The sequence below is a fragment of the Xenopus laevis genome, chromosome 4S (assembly GCF_017654675.1).
Source record: "Xenopus laevis strain J_2021 chromosome 4S, Xenopus_laevis_v10.1, whole genome shotgun sequence".
Taxonomy (NCBI): domain Eukaryota; kingdom Metazoa; phylum Chordata; class Amphibia; order Anura; family Pipidae; genus Xenopus; species Xenopus laevis.
The window spans coordinates 43,880,720-43,897,227 of NC_054378.1; the positions used below are offsets into that span (position 1 = coordinate 43,880,720).

Here is a 16,508-nt window from a genome sequence, read left to right on the forward strand (position 1 = left end):
CATACCTATCATATGTCTCAACTGTTACTGTTGATTTGCCAAAAATATAAAATGGATTAAGAAAAGTGTCATTATAGATTTCTGGGGAGCATCATTGGGTTCTGGTTTGAAATGCTAATGAGCTATGTTTTTTCACATGGGGCAAACCCAAAACCCAGGGGGTGATCAATGAACCCAGCCCACTTTCACCAATGGAAGGAGGTTGCTTCCAGACAAGGAATTGACAAGGAATTGGGGCGAGGCCAGGTTTTTTCAGATAAAAGGCATGGTATGGACTAGTGAAAGAGTGAATAATCATAGCAAGTAGGCAATATGGTTTCTGGAAACCAATTATAGGTTTAGCTCACAATATTTACATAAGTATTAATGAAATGTAAAAAACAAGGCTTATTGACTTTCATTTACTAGGATCTAATTAAAAAAAACCTGAAACCTCAGTATCATCATCTTATAGATTTGGTTAGGTAAAATAATTTTGCTGTGCCACAAGCACTGATAATACCTTAGATTGTAAGCTTTGTGGGAAAAATCATTGTACTTCTTAGGGTGGTGTCAGACGAGGCTACTGGGGGAGATTAGTCGCCCAGCAACAAATCGTCTCTTCTTTGGGCAACTAATCTCCCCTAAATTCCTTCCTGCTGGCTAGAATGTAAATCGCCAGCGGGAGGGAATTCGGAACGCTTAGTTTTCCAGAGTCGCCCGAATTTGCTTCACGAGGAAACTTTGGGCGACTTCGTTAAGCGATCCGAGTGCCATCCCACCAGCGATTTACATTCTAGCCGTCTGGAAGGCATTTAGGGGAGATTAGTCGCCCGAAGAAGAGGCAATTTGTCGCTGGGCGACAAATCTCCCCCAGTAGCCTCGTCTGCCACCACCCTTAAAAATGAGTAATTTCATAGCACAAGTTTTCTGAAACTTAAGTTCCACTAATGTTTTCTGATGGGTATACCTTTAATATGATAAGCCAATGTGGAGGAGTCATGCTTTCATTATTTTTAATATACTTAGAGGTAAACCACAGAATAGGTTTATAACTGCAACTCTGCAATAAAGAACAGACCACTGGCAGACCTGTATAAACAACCAATCTGACCAAAGCTTTCATGGCTGTGCAAGTACTTGATTGCACCTCATCATAACATTGAATGAGTTTACAGTTGTTGAGTTGTATCTTTCTTTCAATTAAGGTCATGGTATGTTTATTACCTCTATAATGTACATTATGTGTGGGAAATCGTATAAATACTGATAAACCCTTAAGATATATACACGTGCAGACTCGTTTTTCACTTTGTAAACATGTTCCTCATCAAAGCATGTCTTGCCAAACAAAAGATATTGATAATATATATTAATATTGAAACCCTTATCAGGTAACCTAATAGCCAGAATTTTTTATATTATGGGAAGACCATCTCCCAGAGAGAGAGAGAGAGAGGAAATTTCTATTTTTTTTATTTTGTCTGTAATAATATAACAGTACCTTGTACTTGATCCCAACAGTCCTATTGGGTTTATTTATTGATTAAATGTTTTATTAGTAGACTAAAGCTGGCCATTAATGCAAAGATCCAATTGTTCGAATCCTTGAACAATCAGACTTCCCCATCTCCAGACCTGCTACTAACCATTCCAATCAAATAAAGTAGTAAAAGAACAGATCAGCTGATGTTCTGCCCCTGACAGCAATCGTATGAAAGTTATCTCAGACAAAAGCTGGTGACAGTCTCCCACTGAAAATCGTATGGTCGGCAATAAATGCAGAGATATTATCGTCAGCCAACAGAAATCTTTTAACCTGACGACTGAACGACCGATCTCCATGGGACGAAAAATGTCGGGACTCTCCACACACGGTCCAAAAATCGTACGAAACGAGGATTTGTACGATCGGATCTTTGCATCTATGGCCAGCTTAAGGGGCAGATTTATGAAGTGTCGAATTTCGAAGTAATGGGAGTTTTTGTGAGCTCCCATAACTTTGAAATTCGAATAAAAAAAAACCAACCAAAATGTATTAAAAAATTCTACGTTTTTTTCTGCGGGTGAATAGGCCGAATTCGTTCAAATTTGAATAATTCGAATCAAAGTAATTTGATTCGAAAAATTTTTTTAAAAAAATTCTAATTTTCAAAGTCTACCAATTGACTCCAAATAGGTTCTAAGAGGTCCCCCATTGGCTAAAACAGAAATTTGGCAGGTTTTAGATGGCGAATGGTCAAAGTCGAATTTTTAAAGAGACAGTACATGATAAATTTCGATATTTTAATTTTTTTCCATTCTCTAGTCGAAGTACACAAAAATAGCTTGAAATTCTATTTTTTTTTTTTTTTTTTTTATAAATCTGCCCCTTAAGATATATGCATAAAAACACCTATGGGGGAATGTATTAAAAGTCGGTAATGGAAAAAAATATTTGCAATGTGAAAAGTTATGCCTCTGTATGAACAAATTTGCCTTTGTGCGAATTTGATACAGCTTTTGCTAACCCAGAAACTGTGGACAGTGGAAGAAGGTTTGCGAATTTTATAGTTTGCTCCAGTGTGCAGAGAATGTAATAAAACTTCTTACTGAAAAAGTTATGTTTGCTCCAAAAGATTACGACACCTTCAAGTACTTCTTAAAAGTGGGCAATGTGCAATTAAAATTTGCAATGAGACTTATATTATTCTTATTTGCGCTAATTGTTTTGCAGCTTTTATTACATTCCCCCGCTTATCTTGATAGCCCCAAGCATTCTGGATATTAGATCCTAGACCTATACAAGCCAGGCAAGGTAACAAATGCTAATAGTTTACATATGCCCAAAAAGCCAATTGCTGTTGCAGAATAAATGATCTTCATTAGGCCTTGGAAAAGGAATTTCAGTGGTGCAGGCAGCCAGTCAATATTTCATTGACAACAGAAAACAAGGTTGAAGGTTCATTCACTCCTAGGCTGACACTGACATTTATTTAAACTGTTACTGCACTTGCCATTTAAAAACAGAAACGTCTCTGATCACTTTGATGTGTTGTGACCCTGCAAGGTGTACAGCCCTATATATACACAGATAATATAGGTTGGTGTATTTTTATTATATTTCCTAAAGGTGTAATGTGTTTTTATAATATTGCTACAACTGACATGTCTGGATTTCCTGTGTAGAACTGCAGTTGTGTAAAGTGTCATAACCTAACATAGTAAAATTACAGTAAAAGGTGTATATGTAAAATGCAGCCGCACTGTATATTGATATTGTCTGGTAGAACAGCTGTGGATGCATAGGCTCTACAGCTGCAGAGAAAATGTTATACAGTTATAGGATCCCTTATGCGGAAACCCGATATCCAGAAAGCTCCGAATTTACGGAATGGCTGTCTCCCATAGACTCAATTTTATCCAAATAATCCAAATTTTTAAAAATGATCTCCTTTTTCTCTGTAATAATAAAACAGTAGCTTGTACTTGATCCCAGCTAAGATATAATTAATCCTTATTGGAAGCAAAACCAGACTTTTGGGTTTATTTAATGTTTAAATACATTTCTAGTAGACTTAAGGCATGAAGACCCAAATTACGGAAAGATCCATTATCCGGAAAACCTCTAGGTCCCCAGCATTCTGGATAACAGGTCCCATACCTGTATAGCGTCTGGCGTAATGGATTACATGAACAAAAAACTATATGGACAGATAAATAAAAACAGTTTATACCCATGGCACAGGGCACTTTCATTTCATTCCTGATAATTGAGAAAATATAGGTTTATAAATGCAAGTCCAATCTGAGCACACTTTTACTTTGGCAAGATGCATATATGATATAATTATGTGTAGAAGAAGCTGAATTGTCTATCTGGAGAGCATTAGAGAGAAAAAAGGGATGGCTGCAGCCATTATAAGAGGAAATATGGGGGTGTCTGTGCTTAAAATTACAGGAAAGGGAACTGTGCCATAAGACACTTGTATGCAGTAAGTAAGGAAGGAGCAGGAATGGATAACAAATACATAATTGGAATAGTTGCCTGGATGTGACAATGTTATTGAATGCTTGCTGATGAATGCGCTACATCGGAATAAATGAGAAGATCGTTGGTCATCTGAATAAAAGAAAAACTTTCAGTCCATGGCACTAACCTTCCTTCTTCATCCCAGCTCGGAAACATTTTCTCAGGCGACAATACCTGCATTGATTTCTTTTGTCTTTGTCAACGATGCACTGTCTGCTGAATCTATGAGAAAAAAGGGTTAATCTTTGTAAGAATAGGCGAATCTTTGTGTGTAGCTTGTCACTACAGGATCTTCAATGTAGAGCCTCAGTTATATGCAGATATATGCATTCTGTTGTTTTAAAATATGTAACATTTTGTATAACCATACATAACCATAGTAGTAGGCTGCTTACATGCCTGGCGCCCCCAAGCTTTGCACCCTAGGCACATGCCTCTTCTGAATACCCCTAGTTCCAGCAGGCTCAAATTACTATTGCTGCTATTTGCAATCAGTGGAAGCTGTAGATGCATGTGTATTTTCATGGGGTTAATTCTAATTATGCAAATAATTCATCTAGTGAGTGTAGATGGTACAGAATAATCGGATTCATAGTTAAGAAAAATCATAGCAAAATCGCATTGTGGGAATTGTAGTGCTGTATCAACTGAGATGTCTGTGCTACTAAAATATTTACTTACCTAGGTGTCTGCAAGGCAATAACATCAGCCCATATAATGACATCACTATTGAACAAACATGACCGTGGTTTTAGAGCCATATACGTGGGGAGTGCATGTAGATCAACTTTCAGGTCAACCTCATTTTTTGCTTAATCCAAGCTGCATGCCCTAACTGATAAACTTAAAGGTCTGCTTTTAAATATCCCATAGGAATGAATAGAAAGCGAGTGAGTATTTTTGTGGTAAGTTCTAAATTTACACTTTGATAACTCTGCCCCAAGCTTGGAGTGCGGACCACCTTCATTATATATATATATATATATAGGATTGCGGCATTCACAGGGTTTTAGTGAAAAAACAAAAAAATGTTTTATTATTAAATACAAAAAGGAAATATTGTGAGAGCACTCCATGGCTAAATAAAAATGTACTAAAATACATTGGAAGTGCTACTGATCTGGCCAAACTAACTACAGACAGAAAAAAAGAAGAAAAATTGATCAATGCACATTCCCTGGTCCCCTGTCATATCAGTAATCTATGCAGATGCATGTATTTACAAAGACAGGGGGTTTTTTAGTTACAAAATTATGATCATAAGATTGATAAGCCACCATACCACGTCAAGGTAAAACCCATATGGCGGTCCCTAACTATTTACCTTTGGTCATAATTTCAAATGCTAAAGCCTCCCGGCATAAGAGCATTACCTGAAAAATAAGGTCTCCCGACCTGGGCATTGGTTTTCATCATAGGGCTTAGTCCTCCCCCGCCATTAGCTTTCAAAGGGGAGAGATAACCTAGACCCCAGCATTAGTTCCATGAGATTAATCCTCCCCGCTTGCGGCTTTTAAGAGAGAGAAACTGCCCAGACCAACACCCATTTCCAAAGGCATTGTTCCACCATTTAAAGAGACAGGTATGGGGGTGCTACAACCACATGGAAGCCTGGCCTGCAGCATAGCTGCTGAACTTCCAAACAGAATAAATCTGCTACAATACAAAATACAAAAAGGAAAAATTGTGAGAGCACTCCATGGCTAAATAAAAATGTACTAAAATACATTGGAAGTGCTACTGATCTTCCATGTGGTTGTAGCCCTATGATGAAAACCAATGCCCAGGTCGGGAGACCTTATTTTTCAGGTAATGCTCTTATGCCGGGAGGCTTTAGAATTTGAAATTATGACCAGAGGTAAATAGTTAGGGACCGCCATATGGGTTTTACCTTGACGTGGTATGGTGGTATGATGTCACTGGTGAAAGGGCCCATTCAATTGGACTCTTGAGAAGGTTCCCTAAAGCAGTGATCCCCAACCAGTAGCTCATAAGCAACATGTTGCTCCCAAACCCCTTGGATGTTGCTCCCAGTGGCCTCAAAGCAGGTGCTTATTTTTGAATTCCAGGCTTGGAGGCAAGTTTTGGTTGCATAAAAGCCAGGTGTCTTACCAAACAGAGGCTCCTGTAGGCTGCCAGGGTTGCCAATAGTCAATCACAACCCTTATTTGGCACCAATCAGGAACATTTTTCATTTTTTCTTTGCTCCCCAACTCTTTTTACATCTGAATGTTGCTCACAGGTGGAAAAAGGTCGGGGACCCCTGCTCCAAAGTAAAAAAGTCTAAAACATGGATGAATGCATAAAACCAGTTGTAAATTTTGGTGGGGGAATAGTGGTCTTATTTTTAAAGGTTTGGCCTAGAGTTCTTTATTCCATTAAAAAGGAAACCTACAGATACAGCATAAAAATACATTTTTGATAATGATATGCATCCTGTGGCAACTGGATTTAAGGTATTTAACTAGTTTTATTAAACTACCCACTGACTGTTTTGGGGGAAGATGATACTAGAGATGATACTATGAAAGCAGAATTCATAAAGAAACTGAATGAAGAGAGATGGGAAAATAGTTTGGAAATTGTGCTTGTGGTCATAGGTTTTTTTGGGGTCCCAGACACCCTAGCCCAGCACTCTGTAGATTACACTGATCTAATTGGTTACTTCACAGGACAATTAATTTGTACAGTACAAAAGACCAACCCCCTACACCACTGGATCAGCAAATGCCCCCATACAATTTAAAACAGTCCTTAACTACTTTTAGGAGTAACTCGTTGTAGACTGGGAAATTGTGTCTGTCATTGATTTCTGCTGGATGGTACTATAGCATTTATCCATGTGTATTCATTTTTGCAGTTTGTATTTTGATAATTTATCTTGTTGGACATATTTTCTGAAAATGCACTCAACAGCGAACTTTCCTTCTCTCCCTAACAGAACATGATATCGAATGAAGTTAGTTTACCTGCATGCGTAGACGTGATTCTTGCGGACACTTCTTCGGAAAAATCCTTTGCAGCCATCACAGCTTGAAGCCCCATAATGTTTTCCTGTTGCCCGATCTCCACAAATTGCACAAAAGGAGTTGATTCCATTATTGAGTAAACCTGGGCTGGCAGTTTCTACTGTAATAATTTCTGTGGAACAAAATAGAATGTTATCTCATAGCAGTTATGTCTCACAGCAATATTATTTAATGATGTCTTAGACTACAGGGTCTACACAAAGCTCAGGTATTTCTAATTCCCTCTTCTCCAGCAGAACAGGAGAACAGTGATACTGTATGTGCATCAATATATATATATATATATATATATATATATATATATATATATATTTGAAAAGCATCAACATATTTTGCAGTGCTGTATATTAAAAGGGGTATATATGTCAAACATAGAAAATACATACAAATACTTATCCATGCAAAAAATAAAGAGGGTCCTTTACAATATAAAGTTATATACAGACATACACAATATATACTGGTATAACATCTACAAGGATACTTAGGACCTAGGGTTTCCATGATGTGAAGGAACATAGGTGACACAAATTAGTGCACAAATATAACACACTATAGAAAGGGCTCTAAGTTTGGAGGCAAATTAGTGCATTCATTCAATACTATTTTTTAACATAATAGCACAACGTACAACTAACTTGCATCAAAGAAACCTGCACTATTTTAATCAGGTTAGGAAATTAACAGCCATATATAATATACGCATTGGAGCCTATCAATGTTTATTCGCAGCATAGGCTGAGGTCAGCGCAATTAACAGCCGCTGACAACAGCCTGTGTGTCCATAGCCTTAGTCTGAGATTCAGGAATATCAAGGACAGCAAAAACACATTTACCCCTAAACTAATTGAAACTGACCGAAAACATGATTTTAGCCATGGACAGTGGGTGATTTTTTTTTGTTTGGGGAGGCTAAAGTTGGCCATACACAGGGTAATTTCCAGTGAGGGGTCTATTTATCAAAGATCAAGTTCTTCTCATATTTTTCGAGATTTATTATGCCCCAAGGCAGCAAAAAATCAGAATACGAAAATACTCCAGCTAAAACCTGTCAAATTCATGTAAAAGTTAATGACAGAGGTACATTTAATCAGTTGAAGATGTTTTTGCCTTTAGGATTTTAGGTTGTTTTAGGGTGTTGAATGCTCATTTTCGCTCAAAAACCTGTTAAATTCAAAGAATTCTGGGTTTTTAAACCTATACACTCCAAAAATTTTAGATTTTTAAACGTATAAACTCCAAAAATTCAAGCTATTTGTAAAAACTTAAATTTTTCAGAGTTTTCAATCTGTTTTTCGAGTTGAATTATTAGTAAATTAGCCAAATTCATTGATGGGTGTTAGGTCAAGTTTGTTTCTAGTAAAATAGCAACTACCCATTGTTTCCCCTGACTTCAGTGCAGAAGTGCAGGTGGGAGTGCTTTTTTTTAAAAATACCTTTTACTATACCAGAATTAAAATCACTGACATAATAATATAGTAATTTATGTTGAATAAAGACACACACCTATCAAGTGAGCCCTTTTCTCTAAATGAAACCAGCCTGCTAATTGATCCAAAGCATCTAGTGAAAAGCACTGGACACTTACACAACAGGCATATAAAATACAGTGAGAGGAAGCGGATAACGACACTCCATTACATTATAAAATATCATGGAATATTCTGGTTAGGATGCATGCATGGTAAATAAGTTGCCATTTTTATTTACAATACCCACTGCACATTGGGTAACATTTGCTTGTTCCAGTTTCATGTATTATGAAAACCGAATATAAGAAATGCAATACTAATTCCATCTATAATAAGTAACCCATTTAATAAGACAGAATAAATGCATTACAAATTTCATGTATACACATACATAGCAGGATAAATGTTTATAGCCTGTAATGCTTATAAGAACCAACGTTTAATCCACAGAGAGCGTGCACCTACTTAAAAATAGCATGGCTGGTTACAAGGCAAGGGTTAATGCTGTTATGGTGGGAGATGCTGCAAAGCCATCAGCACATAGCGACTGTAAGAGGGTTATTTACTTAAACTTGAATTTTTCTGCCCCTCCTGATAATAATACAAAACTGGCAGCTAATATGTTCCAACAGACCACTTCCTATTTAAAATATCTGGGAGTAAAGATACCAGCGGATATAACGCAACTGTACAACCTAAACATAACGGAAACCATAGAAAAAGTAATACAAGACCTGAAGAGCTGGGAAAATCTACCCATAAATTATATTGGCAGAATTAATCTATACAAAATGATTACCGTTCCTAGGCTGTATTATAAGGTACAAGTACTACCACTTATAATAACACCCTCCGACATAACTAAACTTGACAAAAAACTACAAGCCTTCATATGGAAGCGTAAAAGACCCAGGATATCATTAATGAAACTAGCACAACCTAAAAGCAATGGTGGACTTAACCTACCATTATTAAAATATTACAATTTGGCTAGTCTTATGCGAATAGCCAAAGACTGGCTCAACCAAGAGAATATGTACACCGATACTCAAAGAGACCAAAATTTCGCACCAAATATCTCCTTAGCCTATCTGCTACATGCCCTACCCTCGAAAATTCCAAACCACTGCCAAACTAATCCACTGATACACACCACAATTGCAGCATGGCAAAAAATCAGAACCAACTTATACGATACATACAAACTGTCACTTTTCCTGCCACTATTAAGCAATAATCGCTTCCAAGATGCTAAAGCAGACCCTCGTTTCAAACTATGGCATTCTAAAGGCTTAACCACGATTGGTTCACTCCTTAACCCCAACACGAGCACAATATATAAATTCCCAGAACTACAATCCAAATATGACCTCCCTAATAACCATATCTTTGCATACCTGCAAGTCAAAAGCTATGCAGAGCTAGTGATTCGGGGTATAAAAGCACAATTAACAAATAATCCATTGGATGTCTTATTAAAGGCAAATAGGGGACGGCTTCTTACAACATCTGGAGTATATGCTATCATTAGACCAAATATAGACTACAACATACGTACAGAAGGAATATCGAGATGGCCAAATATCATACCAAACACAACAATAACCCAAATTACTACAGCATATATGAAACGCACAAAAGCCTTATCAGCAGTATACTTCCAAGACGTGGCCCTTAGACTCCTCCATAGAGCATATGTGTCACCCAAAATAGCACACAAAATTGGCCTAACACAGTCATCCAACTGCGCAAAGTGCAATCACGCGGACGCCACTTTAGAACATGCATTGTGGTCATGTACTAAATTAAATGCTTTATGGAGTACAGTTCTATCCAATATCGCAAGTTGGTGCGACATCACAATAACTCGAGCAAACCCACAAATACTATTGGGATTGTATCCCACACCCGCTGACAACACCATCAAAGGTAACATCAGACTTGCAGATATAATGGTACTAACTACAGTTAAGACCATCTTGGAATATTGGACTAACGCGCAACCACCTCCAAAACAACTTTGGGAACGCAAATTACTGTACACAATGCAACTCCAATGGGTCTTGGCATTACAAGACAAGGAACTCAAAGGCTCACTTTTCTTTGATATTTGGAGCAAATACCTAGACACATTGGAAGGACAAAAACAACAAAAATTACTAGCCCCTTTCAGATGTACTAAATGGTGGGCAGAAAACTCTCTCAGAGGAGAACTTAGCTAGCACCTCCAGAGCAAGAAGGCGAAAAGGGAAAAAAAAAAAGATACTCGCCCCCTCCTCCTTCTCTCTCCCCAACTCATATATCTGTGTCAATGGCTGCTACCTCCTAACTGTCGGAAATGACATGATAAAGAAGCTCTCTCTACCCCCTCCTTTCCCCCTCTCCAATGTTCCTTACTCTTTCCCCTTCCCATCTTTCTTTCTATTCTGTCTCCTACCCCAACTGTCTATTTTTAAATTTTATTGTGTTATACAGATATCAAGACACCTTGTTAAAAGTGATTGTTGCTGCTCAACAAACTCATGGAATAATGATATTTGTATACCCATTTGTCATAACGAACATACAATAATATGTACAGTTTCTCTGCTTAAATTATACTATTTACCTTTGAAAATACAATAAAAAAGTTTATACAAAAAAAAAAAAAAACTTGAATTTTTCTGGTAAAGGTTTTAAAGGGCAAACACAACTCAAGATTTTTCAAGGTCTATTATACTCTAAGGCTTCTAAAAGTCAGAATCCAAAAATACTTCATCTGAAACCGGTCGAGGTCATGTAGAAGTCAATGGCAGATGTCCCTTTTACAGTTGGAAGATATCATGATCTGCCCTGGGTTTCATATGTTAATCAGAATGATTATTGGTTTTGGGTGATAATTCGAATAATTTTTAGTGAGTTTTTGGGCGTCAAACCTGAAAAATTCTTATGATTCAAATTTTTTCATGTTTTTTTACAGGCTTTTTCCCACACAGCCATGCAGGTATTGGATTGGCTGGAGAGTGGTTCAGAGTTTACCTCCTTGCCAATCCAGGTCAAGGTTATACCGGGACTTAAACCCTCATGGCAAAACCAGCAGTCTCAAAGCTTTTAGGAGTCAAAGAAGATGTTTGCTGGAGGTAATAGGACATACGCTACTCCTTACTCTCCCCATACACAGTTTTCACATTATAAAGTCAGCAAGGGTTATTGAGCAGAGTATTTAGTCCAGTTTTTTTTTTCAGATAATTTTGGTGAGGCTTAGCCTTAATGAAAGTCTGCCTATGATCTTAGCCATTATTTTCCTGCAATCTCTGGATAGCGTTTCCCTTTTAGAGCTTTAATGTCAAAACGCTGCAAAGATCAAGAAGTAAAATCCTGTGAAAAGGAATGCCTAGGGCCCCTTCTTTGGTGCGGGGAGGCACAAGTTCAGTTCCTTTCTATCTCCCATCCCCAGTCATCTGCTTGCCCAAGGTTGAGGGTGCTGGGCAGGAGGCTACCATACAGTTTGGGGTTCTTGTCTCTGGGTCTGCTGTATTGTATCGGTAATTAATACACTGGCTGTGCCAAAATACAAGCCCCAACTGTCCCAGCAGCCTTAGTCCAGTCTTGTTAGCTTGTTGGAGCAATTAGTTCTATAAAGACATAATTCCCCTTCAACCCACTCACCTTATCTTAATTGTGTGTCTGATAACAGGAGGAATTGTGATGATTCTTAGTGATCATAGCTTCCTTATTTAAAGGCTTCTATTAAAAACTGGTTTGCAAAGGTACTAGACAAACAAGCCATATACTAAGACAAATCTCAGTAGAGAGCTCAGCTAACTGGCATTTCACATTTGGATTCATTAAATTTCAGCCAAACTTTATTTCAGGTGAAACTTTATGGTGCAGCTCTCAGGCAGACTACTGGGCATCATTTCTACCTTCTGTAGATGGATAAATCATCATGGATAATAACTAGTGATGGGTGAATTTTTCCCAGAAAAATTAGCGAAACGCAAATTTTGATGCCAGCGTCAATTCTGACGATCACGTCAATTTTGACGCTGGTGTTAAAGTCAATGGATATCCAAATAATGTTGACGTGTGACGGTTTTGATGCAAGCAACTTTTCAGACGAGCTGGCGAATTTTCTAGTGGTGCCTAAAACCTTATGTCTCATTCTCTACTTGCAAAGAAAGTTCCAAAATTAAATTATATAAAATAGAAAGGATGGACATTTTTTTGTTGCTTCAATAACAATCGTTCTGAGCAATTCTTTACCCAGGCATTTAGGAGCTCTGTTGCCTGGTGAGAAAACATCCTTAATCACTCTTCATTCATCTCAATAGCCATTGCCTGGGACCATGTGTCAGTTCACTATTTTTAATCAACAGTCTCCTGACCTATAAGTGAACTATACAAATCCAGTTAATTGCCACTGAGATGAATGGATAGCAATGCTGGACGCTTTGTCACCTGGCTGCAGTGCTACCTGGACAAATAGTGAGACAAATCATCTGGAATAGCTGCCTGTGTTGCATTGCCCTAGTAGTGGTATGGCTTCTCATATTATTTATCTGCATATTGTGTAATTCAGATGATTACTCAACATAAACAACTGATTTCCCAAATAATATGGTACCAGGATAGTAGGTAACTGATTAACAGAAAACAAATATTACAAGATAAACCTGACCCCGCAATCTTTGCCTTTTATTCTGTTCCTCTAAAAAACATTCCAAAATGTGTCTATCTTTGGTAAGAAAAATGATGGTATTTTACCAAAATGTGTAGCAGCCAAAGTGTGAAAGACTTGACATTTCTTGCCCAATAGTGAGTTATTATGAACATAAATGTATAATTATAAAAAATGAATTTTGTTGCCAAACACACAGGGCATTTCGTTTAAATTCACAACATCCATGAATGCAATTTCCTATGTCGAAATATACCCATAATAATAAATTCATAATTAATAACAGTTTCAGCCTGAACAGACAAGACATACAGTTTTATTGCAGCTTGGGATTGTGCTGACTGTATAAACTGCAAACAATATGGCACGCTTCTCTGTTCTACCAGTGTCAATGTTTTGTCTCTTAAAACAACTGGCAAATGTGTTTAGTGTCTGGAACAAAAGAGTTATAGGTTTAGGATGAAACACAGGTAAAGAAGAGGGGTGAAATATAGGGACAGAGTCGGGGGGAAATCCGTTATCCGGAAAGCTCCAAATTACGGAAAAGGCTATCGCCCACACACTCCATTTTATCCAAATAATCCAAATTTGTAAAAATGATTTTCTCTATAATAATAAAACAGTACCTTGTACATGAGTAATACAGGTATGGGATCTGCTATCCAGAAACCTGTTATCCAGAAAGCTCCAAATTATGGAAAGGCTGTCTCTCATACACTTCATTTTATCCAAAATTTTTAAAATGATTTCCTATTTCTCTGTAAGAATAAAACAGTACCTTGTAGTTGATCCAAACTAACATAAAATGAATCCTTATTGCAAGTGATGTCTGTTATGACTAGGGATGCACTGAATCCATTAGTTTTGGATTTGAATGAATGCTAAACTGAATCTGGAAATAGTATCCGCTGTTTTAAAAGATTGTTAAGTGTGATTGTCCAAAGCCAAAAAGTCAGGTCAGTTTAAGGGTTTGGATTTTTATTGCCTGAGGGTACACAAAGCTCCTTTCCACCTGCAGGAAAAACGCAGCCTAAGGATTCAGCTGAAACCTGAACCAAATTCTGGATATGGTGTACGCCTAGTTAAGACTGACCTCTAGACATACGTGGAAATAGTTCCGAATATTTTATTTTCTGAATTTCTGATTTTTCTCTTTAAAAATTTCCCTAGAGCTTAAAGCTGTTTACCCACAAAATACATATGTAATAAAAATCAATGTTTAAATTATAGTTACAATTTTCAGAACAGTAGTGATAAAGTACAGGTATGGGACCTGTTATCCAGAATGTTCTGGACCTTGGTTTTCTGGATAATGGATCTTTCCATAATTTGGATCTTCATACCTTGAGTGTACTAGAAAATCATGTAAACATTAAATAAACCCAATAGGCTGGTTTTGTTTCCAATAAGGACTAATTATCTTAGTTTGGATTAATTACAAGCTACTCTTTTATTATTACAGAGAAAAAATAAATATTTTTTTAAAATTTGGATTATTTGGATAAAATGGAGTCTATGGTAGATGGCCTTTCCGTAATTCAGAGCTTTCTGGATAACGGGTTTCTGAATAATGGATCCCATACCTGTAGTAGAATTAGATGAGAGCGAGAGAGAGAGATGCACAGAATTTTCAGAGGGGAGATTTCTACAATATATTTCACCAATATATTTCTCTATATACAGAGAACACATTTTTTAACTTCCAAATCTTTCTATTCACTGACAAAATCTGCGAATAAAACAGCCTAGCAAAGAAGAGGCAAATGGATTTGGTTCTCCAGCAGTGCCACAATTGGTCAAACAGATGGAACATTTTTATATTTTAAAAAGTACGTTCTAAGTTTCCAAGACACTTGCTGCTTCCTATTCCTCCTGTGCTGGCCTACGAAATATTGCTGCATTGTACATTTTGAATTTTATTTTGAAAATAATTTGTACCTGAAAACATTCTATTCATCTTGTGAAAAATAGCTACTAATGATTCGCAAAACATAATTACATTTGTGAAGAAAAGATGTTTTTTTTATTTTGTTTCGTGATATTTGGCTCATCTTAAAGCGTATACATTTGTATTGTCCACCAAGCCAAATAAGGTGTTTTTTAATTGTATTTTCCCTTTATTTGGGAATTTATCCTAAATTGCAGCACTGCTGTTACTCTTGTAACAATAGTAGGCATAGGCCAATCTAATCTATTTCTTGATTTATGTAGGCAATACAAGTGTATGTATTATAACAGGAGTCAAATTGTATGTTTCTTTACTTGATAATAACCCTGTCCCATCAAGAGCATTTGGAGGATTCAGAAGCCAAAACACTGCAGTTCAAGGATCCCATACTTCTTATTTCTATTGTCCTGGTGCTTAATAAATAAACTCTATTTGTTTTCCAAAGGAAAACTTCTGTTTATCCAAAATCCGAAGTCAGAGGATGTAGAAACATTTGCCAGTTTTAGCCTTTGTAACATATTTGTTCTTCATGTCATTTACTTCACACACCTACTTGTAATAAAAGACAGCAAGTGCCTACCAGGATAAAAGTGTCTCAGAAACTCACCTGTGTTACTTGGAAGCACTCGAATGCTATCGAATTCCAGCATGGTGTAAGAGGAGTCCAGGGTTTCTGTGTAATCTGGCATATCCATGTCCATCATGGCTTCACAAAGCTTCATTATTATCTGTCAACAACTGCAGGTCAAGCCAAACAACCCCACTGTCAGTCACCTTGGTAGTTAGTGAGAAACACAATATACTGTAATGGTAAAATCAACTACTTGAGCCAGTGTGGGTGCAGCTCATAGACAGAGAAAGAGAGAGAGAGACGCACCCTCACCTGTTTTGAATGTTCCCAGCCACCTACGATAAATATATGTCATATTATCATTAAATGATTCAGATAAGGCCTCGACTAAACCAACTTGGATTCCATCCTCACCCCCTCCCCAGTCTTTTTCACTGCAAGCCTTATGTAAACATCATTTGAAAAAAAAAAAAACAGTTGCTATGTTGTGAGGACAGAGGCAAGCAAGGTGTGCAAGAGATTCCTCGTCACGCTATCTATTAAATCATATGGAAGAATTCCTTTTTAAAAAAAGCACATACAAATAATAGGCATACGCTTTAGTAAATTTTCTAGATGGATTGGGAAATGTTAGCCAACGGTAATGAAAATGAAATACAAAAAGCAAAATGTATGTATAAATGTATAAAAAACAAATGTATAAAAGCAAAGAAACAACACGGATCCTTAAGTTTTATTTAATGTAAGTACAACATGACAGTATTTATAGACAGAAGTAGCTAAAGTTGTACACGATGGGGCCAATTTATTAACTCTTTTTATCTCTAAACATCTTAC

The 16,508-nt window shown here is 37.1% G+C and overlaps 1 protein-coding gene across 1 annotated transcript in view; it reads right to left on the reverse strand.

Moving 5' to 3' along the window:
- Positions 1–15,859, reverse strand: part of hnf4b.S (hepatocyte nuclear factor 4, beta S homeolog) — a 32,454-nt gene extending 16,595 nt beyond the window's left edge. The window contains 3 exon segments of the mRNA NM_001088070.1: positions 4,119–4,213; positions 6,961–7,132; positions 15,708–15,859. Coding sequence (NP_001081539.1) covers positions 4,119–4,213; positions 6,961–7,132; positions 15,708–15,822 — 382 coding nt within the window. The 5' untranslated portion in view covers positions 15,823–15,859.
- Between the last annotated feature and the right edge of the window lie 649 nt (positions 15,860–16,508).